This window comes from Achroia grisella, unplaced genomic scaffold, assembly GCF_030625045.1.
Source record: "Achroia grisella isolate CSIRO2021 unplaced genomic scaffold, CSIRO_AGI_Agris_v1 utg719, whole genome shotgun sequence".
NCBI classification, from domain to species: Eukaryota; Metazoa; Arthropoda; class Insecta; order Lepidoptera; family Pyralidae; genus Achroia; species Achroia grisella.
Window position 1 is genome coordinate 408094 of NW_026713002.1, and position 20505 is coordinate 428598.

Sequence of the window (20505 nt, forward strand, 5' to 3'; positions counted from 1 at the left end):
ATATATATGCATAAGTCCCATTGTAAAATATAATTACGTGACTATCTAATATTTGACTACAAAAGCAAACAATTCTTTGACTTTTGCCAAATGGCTGGCTGTCGCCGATCAGCGGGTCGCCAACAAATCTTCCGTGTACCACTATATACTACTTGCGTGGAAAGTCGAATATTACTCGCCTCAAAATATTGTCTGTCCTCTTCTAATCTAGAGAAATAAATAAAGACAAATGCATTGCGTGTGAATTTATTTTTATAATGGGCTCTTCTTTTTTTTGATAGAAATAATGAGATCGGATACACACAATTTGCTTTGTTAAAAAAATAACGAAACAAATATGTCTGTACAATATAATTTTGTATCAGAATTAGGAAATATGAGTACGTACTACATAATATAACTATAATCTATAAGATTACAAATTGTAAATTGTCCCAATTAAGTATTTATTATTATTATAATTTTAAATCATACACTTCAAAAGTATCTGAACGCTACATCCAACATAATAAAAATACCCGAGTTCCAAGGTGCTATGGTTCCGTATATATTATTGTTATCATTCCCTTAATGCAAGCCAAATAGATTACATTTGCAATATAATTTAATTTTCTTGATACTTCCTTGTAATTTATATAGTATTAATTAAATTTATATTTAATTTTGTGTATTTATTTGTCACCTTCGTTGTATAAAAAAAATCAGGTGAGCTTATTTTTATAAGACCTTTTCGCGAAAACCCACCCTTGACAAATAATTTAGTGATTACTGCATACACTATACTAACTTATTACTTAACTGTGCCGCGAGCTGAATCTCTGTATACACTTACGATAAGCTTCGTTTAGTACATAGTGAACGGAACTCCAAAAAATCAGAGATGTGATTTATTTATAAGTTTTCATTGTGTTTTAAAAGTATTTTATTTTTCTATCAACATTTCAATTATTGAGCACAATAGATAACGACCCCTAAAAATTACCTTCAGTTATAAACATAGTGATTATTTACTCTTTTATTTACTGACTCTATGAATGAACTGGCAACCGGATATGAGCAATCCAAATGTATATTTTCAATTCCTCCGCAGTTCCGGCAACAATTGCCGCCGAGCTGTCAATCGTCGAATATGTCTCTCTACCTATAGTATTCGCTTCGTTGTTTTATTTTCACAAACACGTATTCTAAAAATGGCACCAGTGTTAAATATATTGCGGACTTGTGGTTTAATATATTACCTAATTTTGAATGTGCGCGCTGTTGAAAATAATAAAAGTGAACCATGGATACATGAGTTAGAAGTGTTAACAAAAAATTGTTCTGAAAATGTATGTAAATATTTACTAAAAGTGAAAGGGGGTGAGTTTCTCGGTCATTATTCGTGGAGATTAACCCCCGTGGGTGGTGCTAGAGGTGGTAATTGTGACGTGATTTTCCCAAATTACGAATTACGGGAATTGGAAACATCACGGTTGTATACTGTGGTAAATATAACAGTACCTGATGAAAGTGGCAAAATATATTTCTGTTTACATTATTATGAAGAGAAAAATAGTCCATTCGGTGGCAGGTGGGCTCACCAAGGTGATGCCATATATTTGGACGCTAAGAACGTTGATAGCGCACGGAATAAACAAGAAATAAAGTAAGTAAATAAAACGTTAAATTAATTCTTATTAAATTAATATTTACGTTAATTGATATTATTATTATTATTTATAGTATTTGCCAATATATTACATTTATAAATATATTATTTACTATTTTTAGTAGCCTTTTTCCATGGCTTAGCTAATTTTAATAAAATTCTACATCAAAATAGAATATTACTAGATTGGAAGTGATACAGAGTAATAATAATAATTTTATAATATAGTGCTAATTTACTTAATTAAAATCAACACACTGTTGATATATCAAGTATTATATGGATCACAATGTTGTCAATTTATGATGCATCTAAATACCTCATAACGGTTAAGTATATTATTATAAAAATTAATTAATTTTTGATAATATTATTATTATTACAGAAAAACATTTTTAGTATGTAAATCGGACTGAATGAAGGCATTGGTGTATTGTAGAGTAAATACCTTATCAATAGTGATATATCATAATGGGTTGAGCTCCATGTGGCTTCTATAGGAAACTATCATGATGAATTTCTAGTAAATTTACAATGATTCTAAATTTTTTAATGCTTGAGCCATTAAAAAAAATTATAATTACAATGGCTCACAATGGAAACCTGTTAAAAACCATAATGTATTATAACCTTTATTCTGTTATATAATTAACTAGCAGACTCATTCGACTCGACTTGACTTCGTCTGCACCACACTTATGACATTTATCATTATATATTATACATATATATTATATATTTTAACCAATTTACATTATCATTTATTATTATAGCTTTAACATTCACATACTTCATTTATATAGTATAAAATAAAGTCACTGTTGCTGTCTGTCCGTCCCTATGTATGCTTAAATCTCCAAAACTACTCAATGGATTTTGAAGCAGTTTTTTAATAGATAGAGTGAGTCTAGCAGAAGTTTTATATATATATGTATATATAATACATGTACACCCGGGCGAAGCCGGGGTGAGTAGTAATACATATTTTTCTAACATATAGTTATTATTTTTGGGTTATTTATTTTTTCTTTCCTTTCTGTTCCTCACTGGAGGTATAGTTCTCTCTCGTCAACAGTCCCACAACCAATCTGTTAAAGGCTTGGTAAGCTGATTGCAGGATAAAAATAAACAAAAAAAAAAGATTTTTTCTTATTATGTAGCCCCCTTGAGAAAAAGCCACCTCTATATTCTGCAGTATTTAATATCTTTTAAAATTGTAGCCTATGTGTTATTCTGAGGTATAAGCTTTATTAAAGTTTAGATATGCAGTAAGATGTAAGATAAGGAAATGGACTAAAGACTGGCATCAGAGATGGAAAATGATAATAAGGGTGACAGTGTTTGTGTGAATCTCAAGAGGTGCGTGGATGTAATCGTTGTAAATAATTATAAAACAACAAGTTGTAAATGAAATCATCTATACATATAAATAAAATTGTAGTGTCTGTTTTCAATATTGAAATAACCAATTTTTACTATGTGCATATAAATATAAATACGGTACATACACCAAAATAACTTTTTTTTCCAATTTCTGTCTGTCTGTTTGTTCCGGCTAATCTCTGAAATGGCTGAACCTATTTTGACGGGACTTTTATTGGCAGGTAGCTGATGTAATAAAGACTTAACTTAGGCTAAATTTATTTTAGAAAAATAAAGTTAAAATTAAATTCGCGCGCGGAGAAGTCTTGCTATATTTGGCGGAGCAACTGCTTGTTTTTTTTTGAAATAGAAATGTATAAAGAATGTAAAACAATTGTTTATCTATACTTATGTATATTATAAAGCTGAAGAGTTTGTTTGTTTGTTTGGACATCGTAATCTCAGACACTACTGGTTAGAATTGATAATTTATTTTTGTGTTTGATAGTCCATTTGTCGAGGATGGCTTTAAGCTATATAACATTACGCTACGACCAATAGAAGCGAAGCAACAGTGAAAAATATTGCAAAAACAGGGATAATTATTCATTATTGGAGGCATCCGTTGCGTGCGCTGTGTAAACGGTTCTAGTTACCCCACGCGAACGAAGTCGCCGGCACAGCTCCATCCATAATACTGTTTGGGACTGGATGGCGCTGTTTGAATTATTCAGAATTACAATTTTTTTTTATTTCAACAGGCAAAACCAACAAATCAACAATGGAGCGCAATGGAGTGATCTGTCTCACGATACAGACATTAATTACCTCAATCCAATACATAAACCTACAAAGACTGCACTAGGGAATGTTAAAACAAAAACAAATTTACATATAAGTGATAATAATAAGAATCTCGATGATACATTAGATAAACTAAATAGTATAGACAAACAAACTGACAAATTAGTTGATAGAAGTAAACGGAGTGTAATTAATAATATATTTGAAAGTGAAGATAATAATAATGTTAAGAAACACGAATTAGATAATCTAATAAGAGCTGATATAAATTTAGATAAAGAATATAATAGTAAACTTTTTGATACATACATAGCTATAGATAAAATAATACATAAAGATACAACAGTAGTACATAAACGTAGGAAACACAATTCGAATGGTACAAATTTTGTTACAAATATTGATGATAATAATGTATTAAATAATAATAGACAAACAAAAGGAATTGATAAAGATTTTATTGAAAACGTTAATGATAAAGATGTAGTTAATGTAAATGTACCACGTGTACAAAGACAAGCTATGTATCCGGAAGCAGTTGAATTTACTAATGTAAGAGCTGCTCCAATGGTTATTAATGTGGATGGTTTGAGGATTGAGGATTCGGAGAAGGAGCCTAAAATTACAGAAGATGGTCTTCCAAGTGTACTGGCTGATACTGGAGTTACGCTGAGGTGAGTGATTGAAAAAAATATTTTTTAGACTACGAATAAAACTAGGTTTATTTAGTACTTTGACAATTTTTTCGAGAAGATAATTTTTGCGGTAGTCTTGCACTCTTTCTGGTTGAGTTGAATTACCCAGCTAAATAAGGAATAGAATAGAATAGAAAATTATTTATTCAAATAAACTTAATTTAAGCACTTTTGAATAGTCAACATTTTTTTAAATCTACCGGTTCGGAAAGCTCTCACAAGAAGAATAAGCAAGAAACTTGTGTGTTGCTCTTTTAAACAATCCTTGTAAGTTCACATTTTACAAGTCGAAACGTGTGAATACAAACTACCAACCAGCACTAATTTATTTATGCTCAAATATAAAAACACAATAAGATTAAATCAGTCGTAGTGATAAGAGCAGACCAGTCCCTACAAGCAGCACTCGTTCACGAGTATGACGGATGAGCCAGCCATCACTGCGCTCGACTATATTTTAGGGAGCCCAATGACCCGGCCCACCACGCCGCCACATGTCTGGACATTTTAGTGAGCATGACTACTCATTCCACTCGACCACGTCACAGCTACAAAAATTACTATATAGTAGTTATGAACAGTATTCGCACTTTACATGAGGATGCATGCGGCAATCAATACAAAAGCCGCTACGCTACCATATATCAAGAAAGCAGTATGAAAAATAAATTATAACATTGTCCGCAAATAAACTTATAATTGCTATATATTGCTATCATCTATAAATTCATCTATCCTATAATAGGCTTTTTTACATAACATTTGTTTAATATAAAGTTTGAATTGCCTCTCTGTCAGATTTAGCGTAGATTCTGGCAGTTTATTATAGAATCTTACGCAATTACCATAAAATGAATTACTAAGGGGGAAGGGAATTGTTAGTAATGTGGACTGATGATCTCATCGCTAGCAATGTACCATGTCAGGTTGATCTCCACGCGGTTCTCCCTGGAAACCATCGTGATATATTCCTGGTGAATTTACTACGATGTACTAAATGACTTCACCTCATGATCCTCTTATCATCCTTCACTGGTGCCCCGCCAGTGTATACCGTTAGCGCAGGCGGGTGCACCATCCCATTATCATCCATAAAAGAAGCAGCGAAGGAGAGAATGGGATTATTAGTAATGTGATTAAGGAACTCATTGCTAGCGATGTACCATGTCAGGTCGACAAGATGGTTCTCCCTGAAAGCCGTGATAAATTCTTTATAATTTGTCACGATGTACTAACAGACCTGACCTCATGCTCTTATTATCTTCCACTGGTGCCCCGCCAGCGTAAACCGTTAGCGCAGGCAGTTGAAGCATGCCATTATCATCCATAAAAAATAACCCAGCGAAATGTGTGTCAAGAGTTGTGTTCACAAAGATGGTTACCTCTTCCTTTCATTCTCATCCTATCATCCTCCACTGGTGCCCCGCCAGCGTAGTCCATTAGCACAGGTAACACAGCGATGCATCATTCTAAATTAACAATTGTAATCGTGAATAAAAATGTTTGTACCGCGCAAGGAATCGTATCCACAACCAGCGGAAGTAATGCGGCGTGCAAACCACTGAATCACCCTGGTCGTCATTATATGACATTTGAATCTTTTTCTGGAAGATTTAGGATACTGGCAGTTTTTTGTGAAATCATAACTGAGAATCAAGAATTTTTAGTTCGAATAGAAAGAAAGAAAAATATATTTATTTGGCGCAAACTAAAAATTCACAGCAAACATATATATAATATAATAAAGCCATTTATTCTGAAATTTACAAATATTTTTAACTATATTGCCAACTTCTTCTTTTTTTTTTATAATATATCTCTAATTTCAGCGTGCCTTTTGGCATAGGCCTCCTCCAGCGACTTCCATTGACTCCTATCCTGTGCAACTCTTCTCCATTTTGTGCCCACAGTTGACTTCAACTCATCCTCCCATTTCATCATCTGCCTTCCCCTCTTTCTCTTTCCTTCTCTAGGATACCACTCTGTTATTTTTCTACTCCAATTTTCCGTAGTTTCTCGCATCATGTGGCCAGTTCATCACCACAGCAAACATATAACAAGCAAATAACATGGATAATATTCTAAACGTAGTTTGATAATTAACTAGCTGTGTCTGCGGTTTCACTCGCGTGAAACTTATAACCTAGTTATTCTGATGTATAAGCTATATCACTGTAAAGTTTCAACAAAATCCGTTCTGTAGTTTCTGTGTGAAAGAATAACAAACATCCATACTTACAAACTTTTGCGTTTATAATATTATTAAGATTAAGATTTTAGATGTTTTTTTTTCGGACTACTCTAATGCTGTTGGCCGCAGCTGGCCTTTACAGCTTCACCGGACGATAGGGGGCGAGTGCAGATGGCACTCCAAACCAAAGGATGGACTTATGGAGCGGCTGAAGGCCAACTCCCGCCTGATGGATACAACTATATCTATGTGACCTTTTTAAGTGTCAAGACAGTGCGAAATTGCGATGCCCGACCGATCGATTATAGCCAAGGTCAAGTTGTCTACACACGCAAATATCTACTTCAATATTATTATAGGATCGTCGTAGGTGATATTATAATAACTAGCAATCCGCCCTGGCTCCCACTGGACACTGCAAATTGAATTAACTCTTGACAAAATCCTCAGTTTAACAACAATTTGCAGATTCTGCCAATGCGAGAAAACTTTTTTTTTTACTTTAGTCATTTGTGAAGTAAAAAATTTTTTGGGAAGCTTCTTTTTGCGGAGCCCCGTATAATTGATACGGCAGATACGACGGTAGCTACGCACCTGGTTCTATATCTACCTAAATGTATATAGCGGCATAGTAGGTGATATAATAACTAGCAGTCCGCCCCGGCTTTCACTGGACATTGCAAATTGAATAAACACATGAAAAAATTAAGCCTCAATAACAACAATCTTCAGATTCTGCCAAGCTGAAGAGGAAATGCATCCTATGCAGAAGTGTAGCGTGCCTTAGTGGGCTTTCTTAGCCCCGCCCTTAAGAAGGGTAAAGATAAAAAATAAAAGAAATATTTATTCATCATAATTATCTGAAGGCATTGGATGCGAGCAGCGCAGGACCGAATAAACATAAAAGAAATATTTATTCATCATAATTATCTGAAGGCATTGGATGCGAGCAGCGCAGGACCGATCGTCGTGGAGATCTTTAGGCCTAAGTCCAGCAGTGGACGTCTTCCGGGCTGCGATGATGATGGTGATAATTATGTATTTGTAATTGTGTATATGTCACTGTTTCCAAAATGTTTACAAACAATTCAAATTAAATATACACTCTCCTTGCCTTTTTTTCTGTAAACTAATTTATTAAATCATTTATAGCTGATGAGAAAAAAAAAAATTGCTTTTTTGTGTTTTGTCATTTGTGAAATAGAAAAAATTGGGAACTGAAATTTTCCTTACGCACATTGATCGGCCTTCGTGGCCGGGGGGGGGGGGGGGAGAGAGAGGGGGGGGGGGGGCGTATTATAGATATGGCACATACGGCGGTAGCTACGCCCCTGATCCTATTTTCTACCTAAATGTATAAAGCAGCATTCTAGATAATATTGTAGTAACTAGCACACGCTCCGCCTCTCACTGGACACTGCAAATTGAATACATTACAAAATTAGGCCCCATCTTAACATACAAGAAAGGACCCATACACATCCTATATACTTGTTTAACTTTTATACTGTTCGACAACTTTTAGACTTGTAACGTATTTATTTGGATAAGGATTAATATCTGATCTGGTCTGGACTGGTCTGCTCTTATCACTACGACTGATTGAATCTTGTTGCATATTTATATTTGACCCAAAAAATTAGTGCTGGTTGGTAGTTTGTATTCACACGTTTCGACTTGTAAATGTAAACTTACAAGGATTATTTAAAAGAGCAACACACAAGTTTCTTGCTCGTTCTTCTTGTGATGAGACAGCCTTCCGAACGAGTGGTAGATAAAAAACAAATTATGACTATTGAAAAGTTCCTAAATTAAGTTTATTTGAATAAATGATTTTTTATTCTTTCTATTCTATCATGTTTATAAAACACCTTCGCAAATTATGGATTATTTTAGAACGACGGCCTCGGTGCTCTAGCGGTTTAGCACACCGCATTACTTCCTATGGTCGCGGGCTCGATTCCTCGCACGGTGCGAACATTTGTATTAATGAGTGTGATTGTTTGTATCGGTCTTATCTCGGTATTTTTTATAATAAAAAACGTATTTAAGTAATTCTATCAGTTGTCTAGTACCCATAACACAAGCTCTACTTAGTGACTAGATGGCTCTGTGTGAATTGTCCAGGATTAAATGAATCAATGAAACTCTGTTGTTACTCTCACAGAAAATACAGTTACATACACTATTATGTATAAAATGGTAAAAAAGCACAGCATAAGAGACAACAAAGAGGTAACAATGGGCGGCCTTATCGCTAATAAGCGATCTCTTCCAGGCAACCTTAGGATGGAGAGAAGTGATTAGATTAGGGTTGGGCGGCCTTATCGCTATAAAGCGATCTCTTCCTAGCAACCTTAGGATGGAGAGAAGTGATTAGATTAGGGTTGGGCGGCCTTATCGCTATAAAGCGATCTCTTCCTGGCAACCTTAGGATGGAGAGAAGTGATTAGATTAGAGTTGGGCGGCCTTATCGCTATAAAGCGATCTCTTCCTAGCAACCTTAGGATGGAGAGAAGTGATTAGATTAGGGTTGGGCGGCCTTATCGCTAAAAAGCGATATCTTCCTGGCAACCTTAGGATGGAGGGAAGTGATTAGATTAGAGTTGGGCGGCCTTATCGCTAAAAAGCGATATCTTCCTGGCAACCTTAGGATGGAGGGAAGTGATTAGATTAGAGTTGGGCGGCCTTATCGCTATAAAGCGATATCTTCCTGGCAACCTTAGGATGGAGAGAAGTGATTAGATTAGGGTTGGGCGGCCTTATCGCTAAAAAGCGACCTCTTCCTGGCAACCTTAGGATGGAGAGAAGTGATTAGATTAGGGTTGGGCGGCCTTATCGCTAAAAAGCGATATCTTCCTGGCAACCTTAGGATGGAGAGAAGTGATTAGATTAGAGTTGGGCGGCCTTATCGCTAAAAAGCTATCTCTTCCAAGCAACCTTAGGATGGAGAGAAGTGATTAGATTAGGGTTGGGCGGCCTTATCGCTAAAAAGCGATCTCTTCCAAGCAACCTTAGGATGGAGAGAAGTGATTAGATTAGGGTTGGGCGGCCTTATCGCTAAAAAGCTATCTCTTCCAGGCAACCTTAGGATCGAGAGAAGTGAGAAGTTGTTATTATTATTATTCTTGCAGATTATTCGGCGAGGGATTTACCTCCAGGACTGTGATAGCGTTCACCAACTACGAACAGGAGTACGGGCAGCAGTGTAAATTCATACTCAAAGGTGAATATGTGGTACGTATAAATTGATGATGAAGTTTATGATGAGTGATGAAATATGACATCCTCGGTAGTCTTTGATCTTACATATTTCAATTTAAATATGTACTGTTACTACTAAATTTTTTAAAAGAATAACACCCAAGTTATAAAGTCGTTCTTCTTGTGATGAGATAGTTTTCCGAATGAGTAGTAAATTAAAAATGTATTAAAAATAGCTTAAATGTAAGTTTATTTGAATAAAGAATTTTCAGCACGCCGCCTTACTTCCGATGGTCGTGAGTTCGATTCCTCGCATGACACAAACATTTGTATTCATGAGTATGATTGGTTGTATCTATCTGGGTGTTTTCTATGTATAATATGTATTCATTTACGAAAAAAACTATGTATTTGTATCAGTTAGCTAGTACCCATAATACAAGCTTTAGCTAGCTTAACTTAAGTCTAGATGACGCTGTGTGAAACGCTGCTGTTGTCCTGAGATTATTATTATTAAAAAATGTACCAAAATTTTTTTTATGTGGCATTAAACAATATTCCTAAATTTTCATCTTTCTGCCACCAACCCCTATTTTTTATAACGATATTAATACTTTATTTTATGGCAAAACGTTTGCTGGATCTCCTAATATATATATAACTAGCTTTTGCCCGCAGATTCGCTCGCGTTAATTTATCCCCTTAGGAGTGGAATATATCCGATCCGTCTAGTGGTTTGGGCTGTGCGTTGATAGATCACTATGTCAGTCACCTTTGAGTTATATATATATATATAGATTAGCTAGAGTATAATTAAAGGTATTAAATATCTTTAATTATACTCTAGCTAATCTAAATATATAATACTATATATATATATAACCTCTTGTTAAAAAGAAGACTTAAATGAAATATTTTCCAGGCGAAAGAAGGCACGGTCACAACAAAATCGGCACTTTTCGAGATCTCAGCGCCACCTCCGATCAGCGGCTCCAAATTGTACTTATGCATAAAAAATTTAAAGCCAGGAGTTATTGACATATCCAATGACGAAGATAAATATATACATCAAGGGACAGACCCTTGGAAGATCTTGGCGACTCACAACAAGTTGCTTCCACTATGGGCCACGTTCATCTTGATATTGATATGCCTGATGTTCTCAGCTCTTTTCTCTGGTCTAAACCTGGGTCTAATGTCGTTGGACCGTACAGAATTGAAGATCATATCGAATACAGGCACAGAGCAGGAGAGGAAGTACGCGAGAGCTATAATGCCAGTCAGAGATCACGGGAATTATCTACTTTGCAGCATTCTGTTGGGAAATGTGGCGGTGAATTCGACGTTTACGATACTTTTGGACGAGTTGACGTCTGGACTTTTTGCCGTGATATTTTCGACGTTGGCTATCGTGTTGTTGGGCGAGATTACACCCCAGGCCATATGCTCCCGGCATGGATTGATGGTGGGAGCCAAGAGTATTATGATTACCAAGGTGAGTAAGAGATCATGATTACAATATCAGCCAAAACGTAGTTTATATAATTTCTCATGAATTATTGCCAGTTAGCCAAATGGCGGTCCTCCACAGTGCGGTTTTCTAGAAACTTTTTACCATGCACAACCACATTGTGGAATCACCTTCCAGCAATGGTATTTCCGAACCCAGGGCCGGCGCAAACGGGCATGCGGGCGCCTCGTCGAAGGGGGCGCCATCACGAGATTTGGATATATATATACTATAGTTTTATTAAAATATAGAATCTATAGAATACTTAATAAATTACAATAAATAATGTAACTTAACTATGAATGCGAAAACATTAACCACACTAGGATGAAATTTGCATGCGGGCGATGAGGACCCTAGCGCCGGCCCTAGTTCGAACCGATACAATATTGAAATCTTCAAGGAAAGAGCGTACTCCTTCTTAAAAGACAACGCACTTGCAATTACACTGGTGTCGCGGGTGCTAATGTGCGGTAATCGCTTACCATCAGGTGAGCCGCAAGCTCGTTTGTCCTCTATACTATAAAAATCAATTGGTAGTTTGTATTCTCGCTTCTCTCATACGGCTAATGCTAGTTCTGAAGCCACAGAAATACTAAAAGGTTTGTTATTGTCTTGAAAGTGTACCTATTGTATAAATAATATTGTAACGATCCTTTTGAATTAAATAAAGATTATTATTCACACATTTCAACTTAAAAATGTAATATTACAATTAAATTATTTAAAAGAACTACAAGCAAGTTCGTTGCTCGTTCTTCTAATGGGATAGCTTTCCGATAGATAAAAAAAATAAGTATGACTATTCTATATGTTCTTAAAAGTTTTGAGTTATTTTTGAATAAAGAATTTTCTATTCTATTCCTACGGCCTCGGTGAACTAGCGGTTTAGCACACCAACTTACTTTCTGATGGTTGCAGGTTCAATTCCTCGCACGGTGCAAACATTTGTGAAAGTTTTACGTTATTTTTTAATAAAGAATTTTCTATTCTATTCCAACAGCCTCTGTGGACTAGCGATTTATCACACGGACTTACTATCCGACGGTTGCAGGTTCAATTCCTCGCACGGTGCAAACATTTGTAAAAGTTTTAGGTTATTTTTGAATAAAGAATTTTCTATTCTATTCCAACAGCCTCTGTGAACTAGCGATTTAGCACACGGACTTACTATCCGACGGTTGCAGGTTCGATTCCTCGCACGGTGCAAACATTTGTATCGTTTTAGATAATTTTTGAATCTCACTTTTACCATTTAATGTCCAACAGCCTCTGTGAACTAGCGATTTAGCACACGGACTTACTATCCGACGGTTGCAGGTTCGATTCCTCGCACGGTGCAAACATTTGTATTCACGAGTATGATTGTATGAAATTTCTTTCTCTATCTCACTTCTTACCATTTAACGTGTGTAGGCGGTGATGGCTCTGACGGCACCCATGGCGTTCCCAGTCAGCAAACTCCTGGACTACTTCCTGGGTGAGGAGATCGGGAGTGTTTACAACAGGGAAAGGCTTAAAGAACTCGTTAAGGTTTGTAATATTGATATTCTGCATCTATTATTTATTTATTTATACTCTTTATTGCACCAATTACAGAACAAAAAAAAAAAAAACAAACTGGAAAATATACACTGATACAAAAGTCGGTCTTATCGCTAAACAATCTCTTCCAGACTACCTTTAGGTGGATAGAGAAATAAAAATAAATATATAGGACTCAAATATACATAAATATAAACATATATACACAAAAGTGCTTAATTAAGTTTATTTGAATAAATGATTTTCTATTCATATTCTACATAGCCCAAACAACATATATATACTAAAAAATAGTGCACATTTGGAAAGAATAGAGGAAGATCTGCCAAACTGAAGAGGAAACATACATCTAAAATTCTCGTATCACAGGTCTCGTGTTTATTATCCCCACTCATGAAATTTTATATATATATATATATATATATATATCTATGTTTGAGAAAGTTTTACACTTTTTTCCTAAGAGTGCTCACTACAAAATTTTTTTTTTTTAATTTTTCTATTTTTTGTATATTATGTATTGAAAAATATATACAAAAAAAAAGTGCCTATTTTTTGTATATGTATCAGTTCTTCCAGATAACCCGAGTAGAGAATAACGATAAAAACGAAGCATAGTATAATATATATAAAAAGTATGGAGATAAATATTTTACACTTGAGTCTAGATGGCGCTGTGTGAATTGTCCTCGACGGTGCAAACATTTGTATTTATTATTATTTATCTCTCTTTTTTATGTATAATATGTTTGTATTTACAAAAAAATATATATCTATGTATTTTTGTTAGTTGTCTAGTACCCATAACATAGCGCCTAGATGACGCTGTGTTATATATCCTAAGATTATTATTATTATAATTTACTTTTTTATGTATATTATGTATGTATTTACAGAAAAAAATCCTAAGTATTTGCATTAGTTGTCTAGTCTAGTTTAGTTGTCTAGTGTTATGGGTACACAAGCTCTGCTTACCGTGGGTCTAGATGGCGTTATGTTAATTGGTCAGGGATATTTTTATTGTTATCTTACAAAGCAAGATGCTTAGCGGCTGAAATAGGTGAAGCTGAGGTACCAACGCAGCCGACTTTTTACACTTTTGCTCTTTAATCTTTCACTTCCCAAATTTCATAATAACAGTTATGTTTAATCAACAATTATTTTAAGAAAGATGTTACAAATGAATGTGGATGGTTATAAGGGCAGAGGAAGGCCAAAAAAGAGATGGATGGACTGTGTGAAAGATGATATGGTAAGAAAGGGAGTAAATAACGCGATGACTGCGAACAGGGATGAATGGAAGCGAAAAACATATTACGCCGACCCCAAATAAATGGGATAAGGATGAAGCAGATGATGATGATGATGATGATGAGTTATGTTTAATCAACAGGTTACAACGGACGTGAACGATCTGGATAAAGACGAGGTGAACATCATATCAGGAGCGCTGGAACTGAGGAAGAAGACTGTGTCCGACGTGATGACGAAGTTGGAAGACGTGTTCATGCTGCCAATCACCTCTATACTGGATTTTGAGACGATGTCGGAAATCATCAAGTCAGGTCAGACAATGTTCATTTCTTGACGGGCTCGCTTTACACTATCTTGTTTTTCTATTTACAATGGTAAAACTATATGGACAAAGTTCCGTTTGCCTTGTTTCTAAAGAATAAATAGAACAGAATTAAAATACAATGGTAAATGATCTGATGGTACACCTGATGGAATGTGACAACAATCATAGACAACACGTCGTCATGTTAAACAATCATGTATATTAGGCATAGTGCAGGTGTCTGCATAATAGCCAGCATGACACATGCGTTGCCATTCCTAACAACGTATGAGTGGTACAGGTGTCATGACAACACATGAGCCCCTCCGATCGATCCCCCGTCCAATTCAAACGGGGATCGATATTACGACGGCCTGAGCCGAGGTACGAACCCCTAGTGGTGACCTCAGACTAAAGTCGTATCTCTCAGGCGGGAGTTGGCCTTCAGCCGCTCCATAAGTCCTTCCTTTGGTTTGGAGTGCCATCTGCACTCGCCCCCTATCATCCGGTAATGCTGTAAAGGCCAGTTGTGAGCTACACAAAATTAGTGCAGGTGAAACCGCAGGCACTGATAGTTGGTTGGTTGTATAATAAGGAGATACTAAGGTACCCAGGCAACTTTTCTAGTATATAAAGCGACACCTTTATTGCACTTAAATACATTTGTAAGTATATTAATTACAGCTAATGTTAACAAAGGAGGACTTATCTCTAAAAGAAATCTCTTCCAGTCAAACCAATAGAGCGTGGCACAGGAAGTGTTGAGTGGGTTAAAATGTGCAAATAATATTTTTTATAAAAATGTCAAAAATAATTAAGTATTACAATCTATAATAATAATCTCAGGACAATTCACACAGCGCCATCTAGACCCAAGTTAAGCTAGGTAAAGCTTGTGTTATGGGTACTAGACAAGTGATAAATACATTGTGCATAATGCAACTTTTTATATGATAATTATGTATATATATATTTATTTATTTAGTTTCGGAAAACCAAGGCTATTTACAAACTTAGTTATAAACATAATTAAATGAGAACGGCCACTTACAGGTTTTCACGGATAGAAACGTAATATAAAACAAATTACAGTAATAACACGAGAGGTGTGTATGTGTCATAAGTACATTTTTGTGTCATAAAATCATATATCAAAAAATAACAATCTACTAAATTAAAACATATGCTGAAACATTTTTAAATAATGAATTATCAATCAAAGAATTGCCTGCTCATCACGGCCCTCGCTAAAGATATTCCATCGGAAAACAAAGCAATATTTATATATATATATATATATATATATATATATATATATATATATATATATATATATATAGTAATATATACATTTTAAGTATTTTAGGCTTGATTCCATTTTTATTGTCAATTTGAAATACATGTCTTACCATCAGCGACCGTAGTTTCTCTTCGAACTAGAAATAAAATATAAAAATGTACAGTCCTTAAGAAACATTAGTCGTTAAAATACATAGATTTTTTTTTCCTAAATACATACATATTATATATAGAAAACAGACTACTCATGCATGAACGAAATATCTCCTTTGGAAAATATACACTCTATCCTGACGAGATAAAAACCATCGCTCCTAAGAATATTCTTAAATTTTTGTCCCTGACGGGCCTAGGTAGCGAACTTTGAAAAAGGGCGAGCAAAATAGATCTATGTAGGTTGAAGTTTTACAGGTCTTAGCAGCTGATAATAGCCTAAAACCCTCAATTCAAATTCAGAATATATTTATTCATGTAGGTCTATTACAGACTCTTATGATATGTCAAATCTACCGTCAGTTCGGAATGATTTCGAGATGAGAAGAACTGACAAGAAACTCAGTTCGTATTCTTTTCAAATAAATGTTGTACATGTTTACAATAATACAGATTCATTTTTAAATTCAAATTTGGGAGAATAGAGTAACCACCAGCAAATGCTATTGCAAAAGCAAAAGTCTAATCAGTGTTCGTAACCCGAACAGACCAGTCCCCACCAGCAGCACTCGGTCACGAGTATGACGGATGAACCAGCCATCATTGCATTGAACCATATTAAAAAATTAACTGATTCTACAGTTCATAGTTATAATTTATATACTGCTGACATGTATATCTATATTTGTGCTTTCTATTTCGGACTGTTCGTAAATTGGATCGGTGCCAACAGTGCTTCATCATCTCAACCCATATACAACCCAATCCGACGGCCTTGACGCGTCTCGACGCCGTGGCGTTATGCTATTTTGTTCCATTACGGAACCGACGCTAGTTGTGACGTCTGTGGAAATAGAAATAGCTCCTCATTCATAAAAAAAAAAATATATATATATATACTGTCACTTTCTTACAAGTTAGGAAATTAATGGGAATGAATGAGACAGAACTGTTTTAATATATTTAACGAGCTGTGCCATGACTTAGTTTGCGTGGTTATCAAAAACACTTCATATTTTTTGGGTAACATCAACCTTTTACGCAGCGCATGCAACGGAAGCCCACAAATATGTTTTTGCAATATTTTTCACTGATGCTTGGCTCCTATTGGTCGTAGCGTAATGTTATATAGCTTAAAGCCTTCCTCGACAAATGGACTATCCAACACAAAAAAAAATCAATTCGAACCAGTAGTTCCTGAGATTAGCGCGTTAAAACAAACAAACTCTTAGGTTTCTGCGCGAAGTCGCGGGCACAGCTAGTATAAGATAGAATGAGCATGAAATCAGGTCAGTTAGCCCATCTTGGCAAATGACATTACTGGAATGGTTTCCAAGATGAACCACGTTGAGGTCAACCATGGTACATTGTCAGTAATGGGGTTATTACTCCACATTCAAATTCAATTTGTCAAATTAAAAAATCATTTATTCAAGACAACTCGCTTATGAACGTCAAGTTTTTACATTATAATTTTTTCCCTACCGTCGAGTATAGATCCGATTGAGAAGAACTGGCAAGATACTCAATTGAACGGTACTTTTTTTTTAAAAAATTTTATGTAAAAACTTGTATTTATATAAGTGTCTATGTCTAACATTAAATGAAAATCCCGAACATGAAAACTATTGCCATGCACGCTCGTCATTCAAGTAATCGTTTAGTGAGTAATAGGCCTTGCTCAGTAAATATGATTTAACAGATGTTTTGAATTTATTTAAGGGTTATTCCAATATATCCTTTGGTATCTTATTGTAAATTTTTATACCTATTCCCATAAAAGACCTATTGACTTTTTCTAAACGATACTTAGGGACAGCAAGTTTGTCTTTAAATCTAGTATTAATATTATGAATATTGCTGTTTTTTTTAAATAAGTCAAGATTTTTATGAACATATAGGATATTTGAATATATAAATTGAGAAGCAACGGTGAGAATATTTGCCTCTTTGAATTTCTTTCTTAATGAGTCACGACTCTTCATACAGTAGATCGCATTACTAACTATCCCCCACCCCAGACCATTATAGCCGCTTAGAACGTCAAGTTGTTAGTATACACATTTTTTTCCTTTCCATCCAGTTCAATAATAATAATAATAATAATCTCAGGACAATTCACACAGAGCCATCTAGACCCAAGTTAAGCTAGCTAGAGCTTGTGTTATGGGTACTAGATAACTGATACATATACATAGATTTTTTTTGTAAATACATACATATTATACATAGAAAACAACCAGACCGATACAAACATTCATGAATACAAATGTTTGTGCCGTGCGAGGAATCGAACCCGCGACCATCGGTCGTAAAGCGGTGTGCTTGACCGCTAGACCACCGAGGTCGTCATTACAGATTTAATTAAGAAATGGCAAATATTTTTTTTGTTTACTAGCTGTCCCGGCAAACTGAAAAAAAAAACTGATCTCGCAAACTTTGTTTGCCAGATAAATTTAAATCGCTATTAAAAAATAGGGGTTGGTGATAGAAGGGAATTTGAAAATTTATATGTATGTATTTTTTAAAGCTACATAATAAAAAATAAAAAAGTTCTGTCCAAAACAATAAAAAATTAATATTAGATGGACAACCCTTATCACTTAGGGGTATGAAAAAAGATAGTAGCCGATAACTACTGAATAATATATAACTTTAATTAATAATATAATACTTTACATATAAAATTTCATAAAAATCGGTCAAGCCGTTTCGGAGGAGTATGGTAACTAACTTAACTAACTAAAATGTGATAAATTCATGGTGAATGCTATTATTTTATCACCAACCCCTATTTTTTAATAGCGATTTAAATTTACATTGCAAAACAACATTTACAGGATCAGCTAGTTATTATTATATTTTGAGTTCATACATTACTAACCGGCCGTGTACTCATAAGTTAGTGAGTTTTGTATATGTTAACGTAATATATAGCCTACGTCATTCTGATATAACTAATGTTAAAAACAGGGAAAGTATATTTTTAAATTTAGCAAGTGTTTTTTGTATTTATACTTTACTAAAATACATAATCAATTCGTCAAATTCAAATTAAAAAATCATTTATTCATGTAGGACATTTTAGTCGCTTATAAACGTCAAATTTTTTATAATTATTATAAATTTTTCCCTACCGAATATAAATCCGATTAAGAAGAACTGGCAAGAAACTCAATTGAATTAGTTTTTTTTAAATATCTTGGATATTTGCAGGCCGTTTGCTTGATTGCCACCAACTAACATTACTCCTTACGTTGGTAAATATTATAATGTCCTAACAGACATCTCAATATTTACAACTTAACCTGTCTTAAGAACAGGTGGCATGTTTGGGATTTTTTAAATATATTATACTAGTTGTGCTCGCGGTTTCACCGGCAGGAAATTTATAGCCTGTTATTCTGATGTATAAACTATGTTACTGTAAAGTTTCATCAAAATCCGTTCAGAAGTTTTTGCGTGAAAAAGTAACAAACATCCATCCATACTCACAATCTTTGGCATTTATAATTTTAGTAAAATTTATAAGTGGCTGAACACCCTCGGTATTGTTTTTGACTTTGACTTTACACTGTACACTTAGAAGGCTGGTCGATATTAAAAAATAAAAACATTGACAGCGTTTTTTTTGAAGTCGGTTAAAGGTGGCAACTCTTGCAGGTTATTCCCGCATCCCGGTTTACGAGGGCACCCGCGGAAACATAGTGACGGTGCTGTTCATCAAGGACCTGGCGTTCGTTGACCCCGACGACAACACTCCCCTGCGGACACTCTGCCAGTACTACCAGAACCCCTGCAACTTTGTCTTCGAAGATGTCACGCTGGACGTGATGTTCAAGCAGTTTAAGGATGGTAACTATTTTATTTATCTAATATCAAGTACCTAGCGTTCGATGGCTTTGACAACACTGTACCCTTAGTACACTCTGCCAGTACTATCAGATAAAAACATTGACAACTTTTCTTCGAAGATGTCACGCTGGACGTGATGTTCAAACAGTTAGGGTGGTAACTATTTCATTTATTTATTTATGCAATATCAAGTACCTGGCGTTCGTTGACCCCAACAACAGTCCCCTGGGTACACTCTGCCAGTACTACCAGAACCCCTGCAACTTTGTCTTCGAAGATGTCACGCTGGACGTGATGTTCAAGCAGTTTAAGGATGGTAACTATTTTATTTATCTAATATCAAGTACCTAGCGTTCGATGACCCCAACAACACTCTCCTGGGTACACTCTGCCAGTACTATCAGAACCCTTGCAACTTTGTCTTCGAAGATGGCACCCTGGACGTGATGTTCAAACAGTTAGGGTGGTAACTATTTCATTTATTTATTTATGCAATATCAAGTACCTGGCGTTCGTTGACCCCAACAACAGTCCCCTGGGTACACTCTGCCAGTACTATCAAAACCCTTGCAACTTTTTCTTCGAAGATGTCACGCTGGACGTGATTGTATTGATTAAATTATCTGTTTTTGACAAAATTGCAATAGCGTATGCTGGTGGTCACTCTATTCTCCCAAATTG

The 20505-nt window shown here is 35.2% G+C and overlaps 1 protein-coding gene across 1 annotated transcript in view; it reads left to right on the forward strand.

Annotated features, from left to right (window-relative positions):
• The first annotated feature begins 1190 nt into the window (after positions 1 to 1190).
• The window catches only part of LOC131850277 (unextended protein-like), a 35038-nt gene continuing 15723 nt past the window's right edge, over positions 1191 to 20505 (forward strand). Inside the window, exons 1-7 of the mRNA XM_059200469.1 lie at positions 1191 to 1645; positions 3772 to 4488; positions 9835 to 9937; positions 10827 to 11399; positions 12831 to 12947; positions 14353 to 14524; positions 19633 to 19824. Of these exons, the coding sequence (XP_059056452.1) occupies positions 1191 to 1645; positions 3772 to 4488; positions 9835 to 9937; positions 10827 to 11399; positions 12831 to 12947; positions 14353 to 14524; positions 19633 to 19824 (2329 nt within the window). The remainder of the gene's footprint in view (positions 1646 to 3771; positions 4489 to 9834; positions 9938 to 10826; positions 11400 to 12830; positions 12948 to 14352; positions 14525 to 19632; positions 19825 to 20505) is intronic.